The sequence below is a fragment of the Dicentrarchus labrax genome, unplaced genomic scaffold (genome assembly GCF_905237075.1).
Source record: "Dicentrarchus labrax unplaced genomic scaffold, dlabrax2021, whole genome shotgun sequence".
Lineage (NCBI taxonomy): Eukaryota > Metazoa > Chordata > Actinopteri > Moronidae > Dicentrarchus > Dicentrarchus labrax.
In genome coordinates, this window is record NW_026136720.1 from 1,207,481 (window position 1) to 1,228,047 (window position 20,567).

Sequence of the window (20,567 nt, forward strand, 5' to 3'; positions counted from 1 at the left end):
TGAAATCTTCACAGACTGACCGGACAGAGTTCTCCCAGCGCCCAACATGGAGGAGAAGAGGATTTATGAATCTGAATCCCATAAATTTTGGAGCTTAACACATCGTCTGAACATCCTTCAGCCTGACAGGAGCTTCAGCAGGACTCAGCAGCAGACGTAAAGCTGCTGATCCAGGCTCACCAGAGGAGACACACCATGAGAAATCACTTCAGTTAGCATGAAGCAGGACGATTTGGTCAAACTTGAAAACAAACTCTCTGTAGCCCACTCCAAGGTAATTCTTATATAATGTTCTCAGTGACAGGAGGAATAAACTCTCCCTAACAGTCCCCGACAAGCAGAAAGTTAGTTGGAGTTAGAATATGAAATAAAACTCAGCAGTTTGAGGACGAAGCTTCATGAAAGCTGTGATGTTGGATAGCGACTCATTATCTGTCCGGGCTTTGATGTCGGCTCCAACTGAGCTCTCGATGTCTTTGAAGCTTTAGTTTTAACTCCGAGAAACCAGCTCATTACGGCGCCACTAATTCACGACAATCCTCTGATTCTGTGGCTGATGACTGACGCTAATGAGCTTCTGTTTTTTTACTTCAGAAACTTGTTGATACGTGGCGACTGTTTCTGTCCACAGGGTGAAAAGTACCAAAACAGGACTCTCTAATGTCCACTGCCTCGACCTCAGATACCCGATCCAACCCGCCTCCACATGGGTAACTCTTCTATATAATAAAGTACTTCTTAGTATAACTATTAGAGGATAGACAAAATATATGTTATAAACTGATCAAACATTTCCAGTGTGAACATTTTCTGTTTTATATTATTTAAAAGTCAGTTTAACCCTTTCAGATCACATCCTCAGTTATTGTTCCTCTATTTAACAACAAAAAATGTACAAAAACTAATTTATCTGTATTTTTTGTATCAAATTATAATGTGATGCGTGCTTACGTCAACATGAACTAACTGATTTCAACCAATAATATCCTGACATTCACCCGTCAATCAATCTTCAGCTTTTAGCCACACAGAGTGAAGATTCATTAGTTAGCTATCTTGCTAACAGCATGGCTAGCTCAGCAGCCTCCCAGTGAAGTCAACCAACCGTCTCAGGACATCAGAGGCTGTTGTGCCCACATCTGTACAGAGACCTGATCCATCAACATCCCGGAGCCTCGACGGGCAGACGAGCTGGGAGCTGACAGAACGAGAGGTTGCTTGGTGCTCAAACGCAGTCCGACTGTATGGACTCTGTTTGTATGTGAAGATGAAACCATGGTATCATCACTGTCTTGTTATATAAGTAACTATTTTTATTTTCTATGTTCTTCTATAAATGTGATTTATTTTTCTGAAGGAACTTATACAACCTTGTGCTGTTTAATCCATAAAAACCAGTTCAGTGTTTGATTCCTCAGCTCTTCCTGCAGATCTCAACTTATAAACCACATCAGACATTAACAGCAACACAGCGCCATCTACTGCTCCTACAGCTGTTGACATACAGCAGTATACATGCAGACTATAATCTGTGGTTGCATAGGGCCCCTGAAGCCACCAGGGGGCCCCAACTGCCAATGTCATCCACAGACAGTAGAATGTACATATCTATTTTTATATATATAATACAGAATATGATGACAAGTAGCAGCTTTTACATATTAATTACCCTTTAAAAAAAACTCTGCTCTGATTTCTGATTTCAGGTCAAACATTTAAGTGTTGAAATCTTTAAAATTGCTGCAGGTTGTATTTAATGTTGGCTGAATTAAAGAACAAAGACTTCCTGTGAAACATCTGTGAAACATCTGTGAGGAGTGTTAAGAGTTATCTTACTGAGAGAATAAAATGAAGACTGAAGAATGAAGCTTAGATTTTATTCTCACAATCTGTTTATTTAAAGACACCAAACAACGAGTCACTCCATCTTCATCACCCCGTCCTCCTCCAGCAGGTCTGGGGATGGAAATCAGCCCGTTTCCATGGTGATGTCGTGGTTTTTCAGACCTCCCAGTAGCCGTACTGGTCCAGCTGTGAAATGTGTGCTGCTGTTAAATATCATTTACAGATTTAATATACAATGAATGATTCTCTCCTCCCACCTCTTCCATCCTCTGTCCTCCTGTGGGCTGCAGCCTGTTTCAGCCTCGGTCCCCCTCCTCCGTCCTCCGTCCCTCCTGTCAGCCCGCAGCCTCCCTGAGCCTCCTCAGCACCTCCTCCGGACTGAGAGAGGAGTCCACTCTGATCAGCTTGTCTCTGGATCTGGAGCCCTGCAGGAGACAGGAGACAGGAGACAGGAGACAGGAGGTGAAACAAGGAAAGGAAAGATGGTGTAAAGGAGGTGAATTAAAGGAGAATAAGTTCATCAGGAACCTTGTCCAGAGATACGTGACTTTTCTTCAGCTCCAGGACTTCAGCCAGGTATCGAACCAGCTCAGCGTTTGCTTCTCCGTCTGTTGGAGGCGCCGCGATGGAAACTCCCACCGCCTCAGCAGAGACGTCTGCAGCAGCAGGAGAAAGGAGGTTAGAGTTCAGCTGAGGACCAACAGTCTGGCATTAGAATAGGTGTGGAGGTGACCTGTGATGCCGCTGTGCTTGGATCCGGGTTTCGCGCGCACCGTTATGGTAACGGCGCCGCTTTTGTCTCGAGCCACCGGACAGGAAGCTTCCGCCTCTGCTGCTCCACTGACGGGCTGCCGACCTTTAACCTGTGGGACAGAATCAGTCTGATGGGAAGCTTTAAAGGTTTAACTCAGGTACTGTAGCTGAGGGCAGGTACACGTCATTATACATCATTATACTTTAACACACATGTCTTAAACACTTCTAGAAGTAGCTGCACTTTGTTTATAATAACCAACCATAATTAATATGCAATGTTGCACAAAATACAGCTGAATTTGATCCTTAACACTGAACAGAATTAAACTTTAAATGTTGCTTCTGCTCTCATTCAAAACTATCAGAGTTAATTTTAATTGAAGGTTTATTTAAGTGAAATATTAATATAAATGAATATTAATAATCCTTAATATGAAGGAAACTTTCTGCCTCAGGTTAGGAGATATAAAGGATTCATTGTTATAATAAGATATGTGTGTTTAGATTATGGGATGGTTGTATGTTTAAGCTGTCACAAACCAAACTCCATTGAAAAAACTAACATTTTAAATATTTTATTAAAAATATACTAGATTCACAAAATCCCCCCCAACAGATTTTATATTATTAAATATATAAAAACCCACCTAACAGAGATTTAACTAAATAATACAATATAATACAATACAATATAATGCAATGCAATATAATATAATATAATATAATATAATATAATATAATACAATACAATACAATATAATATAATGCAATGCAATATAATATAATATAATATAATATAATATAATACAATATAATATAATATAATATAATATAATACAATATAATATAATGTCATATAATGTAATGTAATATAATATAAGGTAATGTAATATAATATAAAGTAATGTAATATAATATAATGTAATATAATATAATATAATATAATATAATACAATATAATATAATATAATATAATGTAATGTAATATAATATAAAGTAATGTAATATAATATAAAGTAATGTAATATAATATAATGTAATATAATATAATATAATATCATATAATATAATACAATACAATATAATGTAATATAATACAATATAATATAATACAATATAATATAATATAATATAATGTAATGTAATATAATATAAAGTAATGTAATATAATATAATGTAATATAATATAAAGTAATGTAATATAATATAATGTAATATAATATAATATAAAGTAATGTAATATAATATAATGTAATATAATATAATGTAATGTAATGTAATATAATATAAAGTAATGTAATATAATATAATATAAAGTAATATAATATAATATAATATAATGTAATGTAATGTAATATAATATAAAGTAATGTAATATAATATAATATAATATAATATAATGTAATATAATATAATATAATATAAAGTAATGTAATATAATATAATATAATATAATATAATGTAATATAATATAATATAATATAATGTAATATAATATAATGTAATATAATATAATATAATATAAAGTAATGTAATATAATATAATGTAATATAATATAATATAATGTAATATAATATAATATAATATAATATAAAGTAATGTAATATAATATAATATAATATAATATAATGTAATATAATATAATATAATATAATGTAATATAATATAATGTAATATAATATAATATAATATAATGTAATGTAATGTAATATAATGTAATATAATATAATATAATGTAATATAATATAATATAATATAATATAATGTAATGTAATATAATATAATGTAATATAATATAATATAATATAATGTAATGTAATATAATGTAATATAATATAATATAATGTAATATAATATAATATAATATAAAGTAATGTAATATAATATAATATAATATAATATAATATAATGTAATGTAATATAATGTAATATAATATAATATAATGTAATATAAAGTAATGTAATATAATATAATATAATATAATATAATATAATATAAAGTAATGTAATATAATATAATATAATATAATATAATGTAATGTAATATAATATAATATAATGTAATATAATATAATATAATATAAAGTAATGTAATATAATATAATATAATATAATATAATGTAATATAATATAATATAAAGTAATATAATATAATGTAATATAATATAATATAATATAATGTAATATAATATAATATAATATAATGTAATATAATATAATGTAATATAATATAATATAATATAATATAATATAATGTAATGTAATGTAATATAATGTAATATAATATAATATAATGTCATATAATATAATATAATATAAAAGTAATGTAATATAATATAATATAATATAATATAATATAATATAATGTAATATAATATAATATAATATAAAGTAATGTAATATAATATAATATAATGTAATATAATATAATATAATATAATATAATATAATGTAATATAATGTAATAACTCACAGCTTTCTCTTTTTTGGGCATCTGTCTGTTTGTGGAGGAACTTCCAGACCGGAGAACCCCGGACGGTCCGGACCGGGAGAGGACCGTCAACCGGCGGCTGAACACCGGGACAGTCAATCGGTTCAACGTCACAGCTTCAAACGGCGGGAAATATTTCAATAATCTCATAAAAGTCTCAGTTAAACAGAAACCAGCGCGGGAAAACATCCACCTGCCAGCTGTTAGCTCGCTAGCTGCTAGCTTAGACTGAGGGCGGAAATACCGACAATGTAAACACCGTGATTTCCGCTTTTCAAAATAATCACTTCCGATGTTCTTCAAAGTAAAAGCTTTCATGATTACAACGTTTTTCTTTTCTTAATTTTACATCAAATAGAAATCACTTCAAATGCACAAGTTTTAATATTTAAATTCATCAATTAATATTTTATATATTTTGTTCAGATTTTTTTATTTATTGACAATCACATCAACATATATACACATATATATATATATATAATTATTTAAAACATTTACTAGAAATGTCTGTCTCTAATAATAATAATCATATTCTTTTATTTGGTTCACTCACATCAGAATAGTTAAGCAAAAGTTAGTGAAATTTGGTCATATTTGATGTAAAATAGACACTATAGTATTAACATCCAAATATCATTAATTCATTGATTAATTTTGCAGAATTTAAAACTGATGCATTTTTTCAAAAGATTTATGTCACATGTTTTAGAAACATTTTCAGTTTTTCATATAAGAGAATACTCACCAAACAGCTCACTGCTGGACAACGTTCAAAAACACCACAGCAAAGTAAAAATAGGAGTGAAAAATAATAAAACTAACAACAACAACAACTGGAACGGTTAGCAGTAAATGTTCAGTGCTGTGAAGATGCCAAACTGAAAGAAATATCAGCATGATCCCACCAGATGTCGGTAAGAAAATCTGCTTGTTATAATTTAGGTGAATTGACCCTTTAATTCTCAACAGTTGTACCCAAAATGTGCCAAATCTGTGTCTTAAATAAGTGATAGTGTCTGACTCTAGTCCTTATTTTCTGTCAGTGCTTATATTGTGAGATATGTTCTGTGTTCAGACTCTGTTAAAGTGGTTTCATGTGTAGTTTTGTCTTTTGTCCTCCTGCCATACGCTGACTTTATGTTCCTTTAAGTTTTTTGCTGTTTAAGTGCGAGTGGCAGCTGGGAGTGTCGACGGGTTTCCCCTCCTCTGCGACCGTCCCATTCATTAAAGAAAGTTTACAGCCTGCAGACGCGCTCACTGGGGGAGCCAGTCTCACATGAACCTCAGAGAATAAGTGGACTAACACACCTGAGAGCTGCAATGGAGACCAGCCAGAACCAGGAGGCAGAGGACGGCTCGTACCTGTGGTGAGGAAGACTAACTGAAGGTTTACTCTGTGTGTGCTGTTTTACTCTGACTGAACAATGCTCAGACTGAAGCTGCCATTAAACTGGAAACACTCCAGGTTCACATTCCTGCTGTGATGGTGCAGGACAGGCTGAGACGTGGCAGAGCTTCCAGTGAGGACATACAGACAGTGAGGACACACAGACAGTGAGGACATACAGACAGTGAGGACACAGACAGTGAAGACACACAGACAGTGAGGACACAGACAGTGAAGACACACAGACAGTGAGGACATACAGACACAGACAGTGAGGACACACAGACAGTGAGGACACACAGACAGTGAGGACACAGACCGTGAGGACATACAGACAGTGAGGACACACAGACAGTGAGGACATACAGACAGTGAGGACATACAGACAGTGAGGACACAGACAGTGAGGACATACAGACAGTGAGGACACAGACAGTGAGGACACACAGACAGTGAGGACATACAGACACAGACAGTGAGGACACACAGACAGTGAGGACATACAGACAGTGAGGACACAGACAGTGAGGACATACAGACAGTGAGGACACACAGACAGTGAGGACACACAGACAGTGAGGACATACAGACAGTGAGGACACAGACAGTGAGGACATACAGACAGTGAGGACATACAGACAGTGAGGACACACAGACAGTGAGGACACACAGACAGTGAGGACATACAGACAGTGAGGACACACAGACAGTGAGGACACACAGACAGTGAGGACATACAGACAGTGAGGACACACAGACAGTGGACATACAGACAGTGAGGACACAGACAGTGAGACACACAGACAGTGAGGACATACAGACGAGGCCAGACAGTGAGGACACAGACAGTGAGGACATACAGACACAGACAGTGAGGACACAGACAGTGAGGACATACAGACAGTGAGGACATACAGACAGTGAGGACACAGACAGTGAGGACATACAGACACAGACAGTGAGGACACAGACAGTGAGGACATACAGACAGTGAGGACATACAGCAGTGAGGACACAGCGTGGGACATACAGACAGTGAGGCAACAGACAGTGAGGCACAGACAGTGGGCATACAGACCAGACAGTGAGGACAACAGACAGTGAGGCATACAGACACAGACAGTGAGGACATACAGACAGTGAGGACACGACAGTGAGGACACACAGACAGTGAGGACATACAGACAGTGAGGACACAGACAGTGAGGACATACAGACACAGACAGTGAGGACACAGACAGTGAGGACACAGACAGTGAGGACATACAGACAGTGAGGACACAGACAGTGAGGACATACAGACAGTGAGGACATACAGACAGTGAGGACACAGACAGTGAGGACATACAGACACAGACAGTGAGGACATACAGACAGTGAGGACATACAGACACAGACAGTGAGGACATACAGACAGTGAGGACACAGACAGTGAGGACACAGACAGTATATTATAGTATATTGTTATAACATGATAAGTAATGTAATATCTTATAATAACATTAAATATATCGTACTAACGTGAATATGTATAAAACATAACTGTTGAGAACTTAAATATTTTAATTTGTGATATTAATAATAATGATAACATTCTTTATATAATATTATATAATAGAGTTTACAAAATGCTTCAACAGACAAAGTAATAATCATGATAGATATATATTAAGATAATAATAAAATAATAAGAGCAGAATAGAAGCCATGAAAAAGAAATTAAAATAATAAATTGAATAAAATAGATTGCATAAAGTAAAAAGACGACATTAATATAGATAACGTAACATTTGTATAAAGAAGATGTTGTTTTTAAGTTTGGAGAAATGCTGCTGATTATAATTTGTACTAATTACTTAATTTACCCAAGTTACCTTAACAACAAAGAGTTACTTGTTCGCGAATCAAATATTTATGCTTAAATTGTGAAAGTTAATAAAATCGCATTCCCCAGTTTGAGCTGAACTAACTAAAGTCCTGCATTGAGAAAGTCATTTGAGTAAATGTATGTTAGTATAATGCTAACATGCTAAACTCAGATGGTGAACAATATACCTGATAAACATTAGCATGTTAGCATTTAGCTCAAAGCACCACTGTGTGCCTTACAGAGCTGCTAGCGTAGCTTTAGACTCTTGTTTTGTAGCAGTTGTCTAGTTTTCCTTTCAGTGTTTGAAAGTGGAATTAAAGGACGATGGGTTGCTCTCGTACTGACAAACGTACACTGACTGAAAACTGTGACTGAAAGAACAAAAACTGTATTTTGGAACTTGTGTCAGCAGTTTCCAGAGAACTCCTTCTCTCAGACGCAAGTGGAGGAAACGTTACGGCGGTCTGGACGGCAACAAACTGCTGGAGCCCAATAAAGAGCCAGACATGAAAGGTCTGTGTGTGTGTGTGTGTGTGTGTGTGTGTGTGTGTGTGTGTGTGTGTGTGTAACGCCCTGTGATTAGTGGTCTGTGAAGCATCCTTCAATGGGCGGAGTCTGCTGGTATCTAAATGAAGTTGCTGCCACAGAGCTGTGAACTGGCTGCAGGGAGCGTTCGTGGCTCCACCTCTGGATCTATTTTTCTACCTTTATTTTCGCTCCGAAAGGCCCAAACTGTGAGCTGCACTAACTAAAGCAAACAAACCCCAAAACACAAACTACTGGTCTGCACTGACACTCAGATATTTCAACTATTTCTATTTTTATTTCTATATATTTAGAATATAATGTAAGTCTGCTGCTAGCTTGAGTTAACTGTGCACTTTTATTGAGTGAACAGGTTGTAGTGTAGCTTTGTTCCTCTGCTGTCTGTGGACTGATCTCTATGTGTCTCTATGTAGGATGAGGGTCAAAGGTTGTGACCTTTATGCTCCCGAGTGCCTTCTCTCTCCGCTTCCCTACAGTGCCAACAGTGGGCAACACAGAGTCCAACACAGAGTCCAACACAGAGTCCAACACAGAGTCCACAACACAGAGTCCACAACACAGAGTCCATGGAGATGGTGTTAAAGAAACAGTCTTTTTTCCACAGAACCACTAATTTAATTCCAGTTTATTCTTCACCAAAATAAAACAGGAACATTTACTGCTATTTGGTCGGATTGTGGTTTTCTGGCTGGTTTGGTGCGACTGGTGTTCTCTGGTTACAGACTGTATGGAGACTCCTCTCATTGTCCTCAGGCCAACTTGTTTAGAAAGTTTAGATTTCACTTTAACTGTCATCAGCTCACAACCTGAAACCTCCAGTGTTTGCTGAAGCAGTTTCTTTTCTCTTCTCTGGCAGATGATGGAGGGATGACAGACGAGAGGCAGCAGAGGAACTCGGAGAAGCAGGTAGACCTGCCTCAACGTGTCGCACTCATATTATCAAGTCAAACTCTGTTTTCTAGATCAAAGACTGGGTCTCCTCCTCCCTGACAGAACCAGAGAGGAGCGTCAGATAGTTCTCTTGTCTTCAGTCAGAACAGAAACCTTCTGTAAGAAGGCTGACTCGTCCACGCCCTCAGAGGGAAAGACTCTTTACTCCACTACAATTATCTGACAGCTTTAGTTACAAGTAGAGCCTGACGACTGCGACTGACTTTATTGCCTGTGTTTAAAAGACAACCAGTTTGAAAATGGTTAAAAGATAAAAACATTAACACTATATGTATATATATATACGAATGAACAAATGTTAACTAAATGCTACCTAACAAGCTAATCTAATGTGGTGCTACAAAGCAAAACACTAGCTAACTAGCTAACTAATACACATTCATAATTAGCTGGGTAGTTCCTTGATTATTCATTTTGAGCTCATTTGGGGTAATTCTACGTACTTGTGGTGTTATACGTACTTTTACTGTAGTAAAGGATCTGGATACTTCCTCCACCACTGTATGATTAGCTAAGGTTATAAAAAGCTGATTTCTTTAATTTTTTTCTTCTCTGTGTTTATTTTATGTTGTTTTCAAGGATACAGCACCCCGCCCAGCTCCCAGAAACCTGATCCAGAACCAGGTCCAGACTGCAGTTTCCACCCCGGTCCAAAAGCCTATCAATCTCGTTAGTCCTGGATCAGCAGGTATCACTGGAACCATGAACAACTTCCTGTTCAGTCAGTGTGTTCTCTCCATTATATCCTTCTGTTGTTAGTTGTGTAACGAACACCAAACCAGCATTATATCTATGCAGGCCTACCTTTAGACAACTCCTTTAGGAAAGTAAAGTAAGACTGCCCTTTTCCAAAGTGTTTCCAACGATGACTTCCCAGATGGTTCTGTGTAACAAGCAAACATTTGACATCGTAATAATAAAGAAATTTTATGTGCAGTGGCTTCAGTGTCAGCCAGTAATGGCTGCCTGAAGCCTCCTCTCCCTCAGGCGGTGGTTCAGCCGGAGGACAGAGGCTTCCCCCCTGCCCAGCCCTGGTTCCCCCCTCAGCAGAGTCCGTCCAAACGCAGGGTGTAAGTCCTCAGCTCACTCGTTACTCAAACTAATGTCAGGTAAACCCACCAGATGTAACTTCACTGTTGTTTCAGGGCTGCTGATGTGCTGTTTGACAGCTTCGCTTCAGATGGAAGAATCAATGTCAACCAGTTCTTTGAGGTACTTTCACTCAGGACACACTCACACACCATTCAAGTCTTTATGTAAAGTAAACAAATAGTTTTCTTTCAGGCCATCTGGAGCTCCGGCCTGCACAGGTCCGACCCTCGGATCAGAGAGTGTTTCTTCCACCTGAGGAAACTGCAGGACGCCGAGGGATCAGTGGACAGAAACACCTTCCACAGGTCCTTCCTTTATGTTTAGACTAGATTAATTCTTACTTCTTTTCTCACTGCACTGGCTTTTCACTTTGACTCTATCTGGGTCTTATTGTGTTTCAATATTTGAGGCTAACCATTCAGAAAACATAAATCTACCTCCGATATTTTGCAGATGACACACTGCTTTATCTCTAGATAAAGTCTGATAATCAGACTAGTTGTGGTAGTGTTTCTTGATCTGGTGTCACTGATTTTCAGCTTCTGTCTGTGTTCTTGTTTTGGTTGTGGTTGGTAGTCATTGTAATCCTGATTGCGTTTTCTGATTGTGGTTCTGTGATGTGTTTTTCTGCTGTAGGTGCGTCACAGGATTTGTCTCTCTAATCCTAAAAGCTCTGCAGGGACGATTTGTCATCCCAGATTTTTCCACCTTCACTGAAGAAACTCAGAAATTGTTTTCAAGGTGTCGGCAGCTGTCGTCGGTACAGGTGAGTTCTGCTCTGACACCTGGAGAGGTCAATAATGACTTTCTCTCTAACAATTTAAAGGTGTGTAACATTGAGGAGGATCTATTGTCAGAAATGTAATATAATATCCATAGGTATGTTTTCATTAGTGTTTAATCACCTGAAAATAATATTGGTTGTGTTTTCGTTACTTTAGAATGAGACGTTTTTATCTACATTATATGGTAGGCCAGAATGGTTAGTTTGAGATAATTGTATAAAAACTTCCTGAAATTATCAGGAAAACTCATTTCTGATGGATATTCACAGGAAGTAATCTGCTCAATATTCATCTAAATCTCTGGTTTTACACAAACTTTCTGCAGTTATTGAGTTCACTGTTTGGGTTCATTGTACAGTTTATTAGTCATTCTGTACTGTTATTGATATGCAATGAATACAGTATGAAATATCCATAAAATATAGTCACTGAGTCAGTTTACTTAATGATAAAAAAGGGTCCCTTAAGAAAAAAGGTTGGGAACCACTGCTTGAATGTAACTTTAGACCACAAGGGTTCTGGTAGAAACCTAAAAAAGAACATGTGGGTAAAGAAACAAATCGGTAGGACACTCCCATATGAGATATGATATTTAACGACTGGAGCATATTTTTGGTGCTGCAGGGGAATAAAACCTGGTCAGAATTGGTGAATGAACTCATTAGATCCTTTTTCTTTTTTGTATTTGTTGAATCAGGAGAAGGAAAAGGAGAGCATGGACAGCACTAAATGGGGCGTCTCAATCTGCACTGTGGATGGGCAGAGGTATGTCGAGTGGCTTCACATCAAAGTAAAGTTTTTGAAAACAATTGTTTTTATGTGATGGCCAGATTGACTAAACCCTAAAGTAGTGCCTGAAATGGACCAAAAAAGTTGCCCGTACCCTAAGTCCCAACACATCCCTAAACCCTAAACCCAACCTAACCCTGCCTTAATCCTTTGGCCTTTTTGTCCATTTTAACAAGGACATTTTCAAGGCTGTTTTCTTAGTATTAAGCTAGCTGTGTTTACATGGAGACGCAGTTACCAGGCATTCAGAAGTTTTTAAATTACTGAAGTCCAAACACCGAAGTGTTTTCGGGGCATCAAAGCATCAAAGTTCTTTTTATGAAATTATTTTGCTAAATATTAGACTTGTATACCTCTCAGAAAAAAACCGCAAGGTCTGGACTTTGGTGATCTCAGTGGTGGGTATGGCTATGCTCGTCAGAGGTGGTGGTATGCCATAAGAAGTAAGGATACTCATGTGGACAAAAATCCCCTTAAAAAGTGCTGTTACTCAGTACTGGTGAGTACTGACCCATTTCAGGCATTTAAGACACTGCCCTAAACCGAGATACAGGAGTCAGTAGATAGAGGGATCAGAGGACAGAAAGAGGTTTTATTTTAATATGAGTAAACTTTGGTCATCACTCCCTCTAGCTCCTTCACAGTAAAAGCCTCCAGCACTGTGAGAAAAGTGAATATACAGTAAAAAGGATCTGTCTGTCTGTCTGTGTGTCTGTGTGTCTGTCAGGTTGTCTTTGGGAGACTGGGCCGGCTCTCTGGTTCTAGGTGAGGTTTCATGGCCGCTGGTGTACGGTGTGGCGGTGGACCTGCTGGGTTCCGACCTCGTCCACAGATACGTTGGCTTGGAGGGGTACTCCAGATACGACTCTCCGTTCACTCTCACTAAAACAGGTCCAGGAACAGTCGCCTCTGTCTTCCCTAAACTGGTCTGGATTGTTTTTCTTCTGCCAGGATCATCTTGGCTAGTAGAAAGCTATCGTTAGCTATGTTCCACTACATCATTTATTGTTGGCTATAATCAACACTGTTTGTCAGAATACATAAGTTAGTATCATGGATCACGTTAGCTGGGGAAGCTAACATTAGCCAACTAACATATCCACTCACATAGTATTTTGCTAGCGCTAACATTAGTGAGCAAGGTTCCTACATAGAAACACATATAAATCAGTCCACAGGCAGCAGAGGAAGTCACTGCGTTATAACCCGTTCACTGACTGCTCACACACACTGATTCACACAGAAAATAAAATCTAACATATGGAACCTTTAAGATTAATAATACAAAGTATAACTGGGTCGGTTTGGGCCCCATCAGAGCTCTACTCTCAGCAGGTTGATCGTATTCAGAAACAGTAACATTTTTGCTTCAAAATTCAAGTTTTTGACCTGAGAAAGTACGTTAAGAAAATGATGACCTACTATCTGATGAAATCGACCCTGTACAGCAGAGGGCAGTAACACTATTATTCCTGTGTGCAGGGATCCCTCACAGTCCGCTCACTGAGACAGGAGCCATCGTTGCTACATCTTTACTACAGGTAACTCACTCACCCTCCATCCATCCATTAGCAGTGATGTCACTTCCTCTAACGCCGTGTACTGTTTGTCTCCAGCTGGCGGGGAGGTTGAGTTCAGAGGAAGAGGAGAAGTACGACTCGGTAAGTGACACAGACAGATGGTAGAAACCGTAAACGTCCTCCCAGAAACAAACTGACTGTGTGTGTTTGCACTGTAGGTGCTGAACGTCATCCGGAGGCTCTGCAACAAAGAGCACGCCAACTTAAACTGCACCAGGTAGCCACACCCAATCACTGACCTGCTCCTGACGTCTGAATCCACCTGCAGCAACCCGGAAACACTGAGTACCAGAGTTTAATGTTAGAAATGTACAGTATGGGTCTCCAGCAGTTAGACACGGCCAGATGCTAACTTACAAAACCACTCTTATATTGTCCAAATGAAAATATTAATGAATATAAATATGAATGCTAATTATGTTAATTGTCCAACATATGAAAGATAGTATCTGTCAGTGTCTAACTGCTGGTCTTGTTCAGTGAGGTTTTGTTGTTGTTGTTTAGTTATCAGAGCAGCAGGAAGGCCAGTGTCCGACTCCACGCTCTGTCCTTCTACCTGCAGGAGAAAAAGGTAAAAACCCTTCAAAGGTTAAAGGTCATCAATGTCTGCTCTTCCTGCCGTCTCTGACTGATCTCCTGTCTGTCAGTGTTTTCCAGAGAAGGCCGACATTAATGCCGCTTTGGATCTAATGCTGCAGGTAAAACACCTCCTTCCTTTGGGTTTATTGTCTTACATCCCAGCACATACACACTTTCAGTAGGAACCTGAAGCACATTCACTGTTTGTAAGAGTTTATGCCTGTGTTATAACGTTAAACAATAATGTAGAGTATAGTTGCTCTGACAAATGTGCCTCCTTTCAGATTCTATGACACAGATTGTTCATAAAAAACTGAGATTAGAAAAATGTATCTTAAAGTTAAAACCACTGATTTTTAGACACATGACAGTTACATAATGCAACAGACAATATGTCCCTTGTGTTTACACTGACAGGAGAAATTAAAATTCCTACAAGAAAATATTAATGTTTTTATTTGTGTTTAGAACATCGGGTGCACTTCAGTATTACAACAACAAACATTCACCTCTTTTCACAGATGAAAAAAAATTAAAATCTTAGAAACAAAAATGAACTTGCCTTTTAAGGCTTCCGTATTTGTTCCACGTAAATAAAAAAAACAATTATTTACAAAACATACGCCATATTCGATATATAAAATCCACAGGATTCAGAAGTGCCTTTTTAATATTTTGTACAAATAGTTTTTTGGTTGAACAAAAGTAAATAAATGAAACTCTTGTTCTCTGCTGTCTGACAGTGCGCCTCAACAGAGATCACCTGCGAATCAGGAGCCGCCATGGCTGCTTCGTTAGCCAATGGGGGCCTCTGCCCACTGTCAGGTGACCAGGTGCTGTCGTCTGTGGCAACGCGGAGTATGCTGTCCATGATGCAGGTGGCGGGGATGAAGGATTACTCCACGACCTTCCACTACAAGGTCCAGTCTTTATCTGGTTCTTCTTGTTGTTGAGTTAAAGCTCCTCTATATATCTATCTGATCCTCCTGCTTGTTGCTGCAGACGTCGATACCGGCCGTGTCCAGCAGCCACGGCTCCCTGCTGGCGGTGGTTCCTGGTGTTTTGGGTCTGATGGCGTTCTCTCCTGAGTTAGACGCCTGTGGGAACCCCTGGAGGGCCGTCCACTTCTGCCAGGTAACACGTCTGTCTTTAAACCGGCAGCAGGAAGCATATTGTTCACTTAGATGTTTGATGTTGATGATTTTTGCTCTGTGGAGAAGCGTTTGTCGATCCAGGAATGAAGATAAAACAGACAATGCTGTTTTTGTGTTTGTAGGAGCTGATATCGACATTTCAGCTGCACAGTTTTGACATCAGGACTCCGTTCAGGCAGATTCTGGCCTACAGACAGTGGAAGGCTGAATCTGAGGTTTGTGTTCTGATCCCAGACCAGTTTATGTTTCAACACGCTATGATGTTCTTTAAAGAGCCTCCTCTCTCTGCAGGGATACCAGATCATGAACGTCCTGCTGGCAGCTTTTAAAGGAGACGTCCAGGCCCTGAGGAGGTAATATTGCAATAATTACATCGTCCCTTTAAAGGTTAAAGATTAAAGGTAATGTGTTTCTATGTAGGGATGAGGGTCAAAGGACGTTTATGCTCCCGAGTGCCGGAGCTTCTCCAGCTAATGTGATCCATGATGCTAACTTATGTATTCTGATAAACTGTGTTGATTTTAACCAACAATAAATGATGTAGTGGTACAAAGCTAACAATAGCTTGATGATGATGCTCTCACAAGTTCACTGAACGCCCACTGGTGGCGCTGTTAGTTACAGTTTAATGAACGACCACTGGTGGCGCTGTTAGTTACAGTTTAATGAACGACCACTGGTGGCGCTGTTAGCTACAGTTTAATGAACGACCACTGGTGGCGCTGTTAGTTACAGTTTAATGAACGACCACTGGTGGCGCTGTTAGCTACAGTTTAATGAACGACCACTGGTGGCGCTGTTAGTTACAGTTTAATGAACGACCACTGGTGGCGCTGTTAGCTACAGTTTAATGAACGACCACTGGTGGCGCTGTTAGCTACAGTTTAATGAACGACCACTGGTGGCGCTGTTAGCTACAGTTTAATGAACGACCACTGGTGGCGCTGTTAGCTTTAACACCACTGGTGGCGCTGTTAGCTACAGTTTAATGAACGACACTGGTGCTTTAAGTTTAATGAACGACCACTGGTGGCGCTGTTAGTTACAGTTTAATGAACGACCACTGGTGGCGCTGTTAGCTACAGTTTAACGAAATAAAACCTTTAATAAGATGTTCAGCTTTGTTTTACTTGTATGAGAAACAGAAATCGTGTACAGCGACATCCCACTGATTATGTGTAGAAATACAAAATATAAACACTCTCTTCTTCGGTGGTTGTCTGCAGGTACTTCCTGTCTGGAGTGGATGTAAACGCTGTCGACTACGACGGCAGGTCGGCTCTGCACGTGGCGGCCGCCGAAGGTCACACAGAGGTCATCCGCTTCCTGCTGGAGAATGCCGGAGCGAACGCCGCCCTCCGGGACAGGTGAGCCCAGACCTGCAGGTGACCGTCTGTCCCACTGGAGCTTCAAATAAACTCAAACTATAAACCAAACAACTACAGAAAATAATCACACTGCAAAAGCTATTTATTTCTCTCTTCCACTAAAGTCCTGTAAGGATATTTTTAACATTATCTCATGTGAATACATTTTTCTAATATTGTATTTATAATAAATTGTTATCCAACCGTAATATTATATGTGTATTCATGAAAAATTATAATATAAAAATATGAATTAAAAGTATTTTTAGATATTTTTCAGAGAAGGCAGGAAAAAAAGGAGATAAAACAAACTCACTGATGCAAATTATTAACTTATTTGCACCCTAACAAGATACTTTACCAGACGTTATGGGACAAATCTTCTGGGATATTTCCAAAGATTCAGTGTGAGACATAAACCCAGCATCCTTTATATTATATTATATTATATTATATTATATTAATTCATCAAGCAGCTGCTCAGGTACCTCCAGGATCCAGTGTTTGTCCACCTTTGTGTAATCACTGATTGTTGCTGCAGTGTGTGATAATGTAGTTCTGTCCTTCCACCAGGTGGGGGAGCTCTCCTCTGCAGGAGGCCAGGAGGCACAACAGGGAGGCTGCAGTCCAACTGCTGCAGGGAGCCGTCTGACCCGTCCGACCCATACCCCCACAATCTGACCTTTGACCTCTTTAAAAGGTTCACTGACTAGAAGTGTGTCTGCAGGTGGAGGGACAGTGAGCTCATTCAATAATAAATATTATAAAGTTCTGTAAAGAGTTAAACTGGTGATTGGAGGTTCTGTGAGGAGGTTCTCTTTGTCTCCGGACTGAAAGCAACATGTAGTCCAGTTGGCTGGACTCGACTGAATGATTAATATTCTGTTCACGTCCGCTTCTTTTCAAACGCTGCGCTGGAATCTGCTGCAGTGGTTTTTAATAAAGCAGCTTTTGTTTCCTCTGTGGACGTCAGTTAGGAACTAAAAACAATATACAATATGAGCCACATGAACAGACATCAGAGAGACGATTGATTATTTATAGACAGTTATTATTAATGTCTGCCACCCAGTCAGGTTCCCCTTGAAATCAATGAAAGGAAGCTGTAGAAACCCTTCAGTCCACAGGGGGCGCCACAATCTACACAACATGTACGTAAATATATCACAGAGCAGACTCTGGTCACTTTCTACAGAAAATGGTGGTTTATAATAATTTGAGGATTTGGACCAACTGCTGTTAATTAAGTTTAATGAACTTAAAAACATTCAGATAACGAAAGATGAGAGATCAGATCAGACAGAAACGTTTCTTCATCTGTTCCACAAAAATAAATAACAAACAATGTGTTTAAAACCAGAAATGTCTCCTCATATAGACTCAGATACCCCAAATAACACTGAACAATCAACAATAATCTTCCTCACACACAGCTGCTTCCTCTGTTTGATATCACTGTTCATCCCAATGGCCTCCTCCTCCTTCTTCTCCTCCTTCTTCTCCTCCTCCTCCTTCTCCTCCTCCTTCTTCTCCTCCTTCTTCTCCTCCTTCTACCTTTCATTTGTAGCCGTCTCCTCCTCCACTGTCTCTGTGTCTGTACAACCACGGATCTCCAGATGTGCTGATGTTGGATGTTTGTGATGAACTGAAGGATGAAGAGTTTCTTTGTGGGTTGAGACCGTTCTTCTTCATCTGAATAAACCGTTTAAAAAACCTCTCAGATGATCTGAAAATGCTGAAAACAGGCTGTTTGTCTACAAATATAGAATATATAATAATCATATAGAATATATAATAATCGTATAGAATATAATGATAATATGATGCATTGCTGTTTAACTACCAACAGTTTATAAATTAGTTCAACCTTAAACACACATTAACAGTAATATTAATACAAAACATTTTACTCATCGTACCACTTTTACTTACTTTTACACTCTAAAAACATGTTTGGGCTCAACAAGAAGATGAATGCAACAGTTTTGAGTTAATCTTTTTGAGTTATGGCAACTTCTAATGAAGTTATGTTCAATAAATGAACTTTATTGAGTTACAGGAATCAGCTTTTCCTCTTCAATCAAACATGTTTTACTTTATAATATATAATATTTTATAGTATAACCACATTATATTTGGCAGCATAAACTCAAGTTTTTAAGTTGATTACTTACAAAAAATACCTGGTTCCAACTAGTTTTTCCACATTATTTGTGTCAACTCAAAGTTTTATCTTAATCAATAAGTTAGAGGTTTTATGTTGCAACCACACATTTATTTTAATGATGACAATAAATCCACTGAATTAGATTTTAACTAAATTGTTTTTATTTTAAAACAGCATTCGAACACACAATATGTAAATTGTCCCACACAGACACCGATCTCCTTTAAAAACCTGCAGTTTTACACATTATAGGAAAAACCTTCAGGACTTTTACTGAGTCTGAACTCATCAAACATTTCCTGTTTTATTATCAGATCTGTTATTATTGTTATTTTTATTATTATTATTAGAAACTTAATAAAGTTAATGTTGTTTTATTTAAGTTTGTTTGTATGAAATAAATGTTCCTGAATCAGGTTAAACTGAACCAAACTATGAACATTTCCCTCAGAAAGTAAAAATAAAAACAAACATTTTATTTGTATTGTTTGATTTGTTTTTGTTTGTCTTTGTGAGCACATCATGAATATTCATCAGATGAAGCTCTGAACCAATCAGAGGCCAGCAGACAGGAGGCGGCGTCAAGCTGACATCAGAGCTCTACCGGAAGTTAGGTAGATTACCTTCACAATAAAAGTACGAGATGTTGACGTTTGTTCTTATGAAAGAGTCAAATTATTTTAATTCAGAAACATAAAGAAAGAAACCAAAGAATACAGATAATGTTTGTTTAGGGAGAGCAGCTGGTTTGATAATCTGTTAATAGTTTTAATCATTTTTAAAGTCCCCAGTGAAATTAGTTTTTATTTAAATGAAATCTATTTGGACAAAATAAGTCACTTGAAGATGTCTGCTTTTGACTTTTTGACATTTCACAGAGCAAATAATTAGAAAACAAGAAGAAAATAATAAGAAAATGAGAAAAAATAGTAAGATAAAATAATAAATAACTCCTAACAGAGAAATTAAAATGACAATCAGGTGCACAAATGGAAATAAATATATTTTTAATGATAAAAATAAATAGTAAGAATACACATTGCAGAGAATAATAAAGACAGAAACTAACTAATGAGAACTATTAATAGTAAAGAATCTTTATAATGACTCCCTGCTGTAATAGCAGTAATCTATCCGCTGTGACTGTTTATGAGTGCTGCTTATGTTCTCAGCTGTACTGTAGTGAACTTACATATGTGCAGCT

The 20,567-nt window shown here is 37.7% G+C and overlaps 3 protein-coding genes across 8 annotated transcripts in view; 2 read left to right on the forward strand and 1 right to left on the reverse strand.

Moving 5' to 3' along the window:
• sh3gl3b (SH3-domain GRB2-like 3b) overlaps positions 1 to 20,567 on the forward strand; it is a 69,892-nt gene that overhangs the window by 28,218 nt on the left and 21,107 nt on the right. Inside the window, exon 11 of one of the 3 annotated variants that reach the window (XR_007881092.1) lies at positions 9,252 to 9,326. The exons of 1 other annotated variant lie outside the window; for it this stretch is intronic. The gene's annotated coding sequence lies outside the window, so the exon portion shown is untranslated. Of the gene's footprint in view, positions 1 to 9,251; positions 9,465 to 20,567 lie in introns of those variants that run through there. One more of the 3 variants, XR_007881090.1, reaches the window with a different exon arrangement.
• On the reverse strand, positions 1,875 to 5,347 carry cunh15orf40 (chromosome unknown C15orf40 homolog). Of its 2 annotated transcripts, none has more exons than XM_051380907.1 (5): positions 5,076 to 5,347; positions 2,579 to 2,726; positions 2,374 to 2,501; positions 2,103 to 2,270; positions 1,875 to 2,031 (listed from the first exon to the last, which is right to left on the reverse strand). In XM_051380907.1, the coding sequence occupies exons 1-4, from the start codon at positions 5,280 to 5,282 to the stop codon at positions 2,181 to 2,183; spliced, it is 573 nt and encodes a 190-aa protein (XP_051236867.1). In that variant the 5' UTR covers positions 5,283 to 5,347; the 3' UTR covers positions 1,875 to 2,031; positions 2,103 to 2,180. The 2 variants fall into 2 exon arrangements, with proteins under 2 accessions (XP_051236867.1, XP_051236868.1); XM_051380908.1 differs by having other exon boundaries at positions 2,579 to 2,708; positions 5,076 to 5,345.
• On the forward strand, positions 5,758 to 19,845 carry glsl (glutaminase like). Of its 3 annotated transcripts, none has more exons than XM_051380817.1 (22): positions 5,758 to 6,010; positions 6,247 to 6,463; positions 8,763 to 8,866; positions 9,756 to 9,805; positions 10,430 to 10,538; positions 10,788 to 10,920; positions 10,996 to 11,062; positions 11,135 to 11,247; positions 11,579 to 11,708; positions 12,425 to 12,492; positions 13,244 to 13,407; positions 13,999 to 14,057; positions 14,133 to 14,177; positions 14,255 to 14,313; positions 14,601 to 14,667; positions 14,744 to 14,794; positions 15,419 to 15,595; positions 15,678 to 15,809; positions 15,952 to 16,044; positions 16,121 to 16,182; positions 17,056 to 17,196; positions 17,770 to 19,845. In XM_051380817.1, exons 1-22 carry the CDS (start codon positions 5,992 to 5,994, stop codon positions 17,846 to 17,848), a joined length of 2,139 nt encoding a protein of 712 aa, XP_051236777.1. In that variant the 5' UTR covers positions 5,758 to 5,991; the 3' UTR covers positions 17,849 to 19,845. The 3 variants fall into 3 exon arrangements, with proteins under 3 accessions (XP_051236777.1, XP_051236778.1, XP_051236779.1); XM_051380818.1 differs by having other exon boundaries at positions 5,763 to 6,010; positions 8,766 to 8,866; XM_051380819.1 differs by lacking the exon at positions 5,758 to 6,010 and having other exon boundaries at positions 6,036 to 6,463.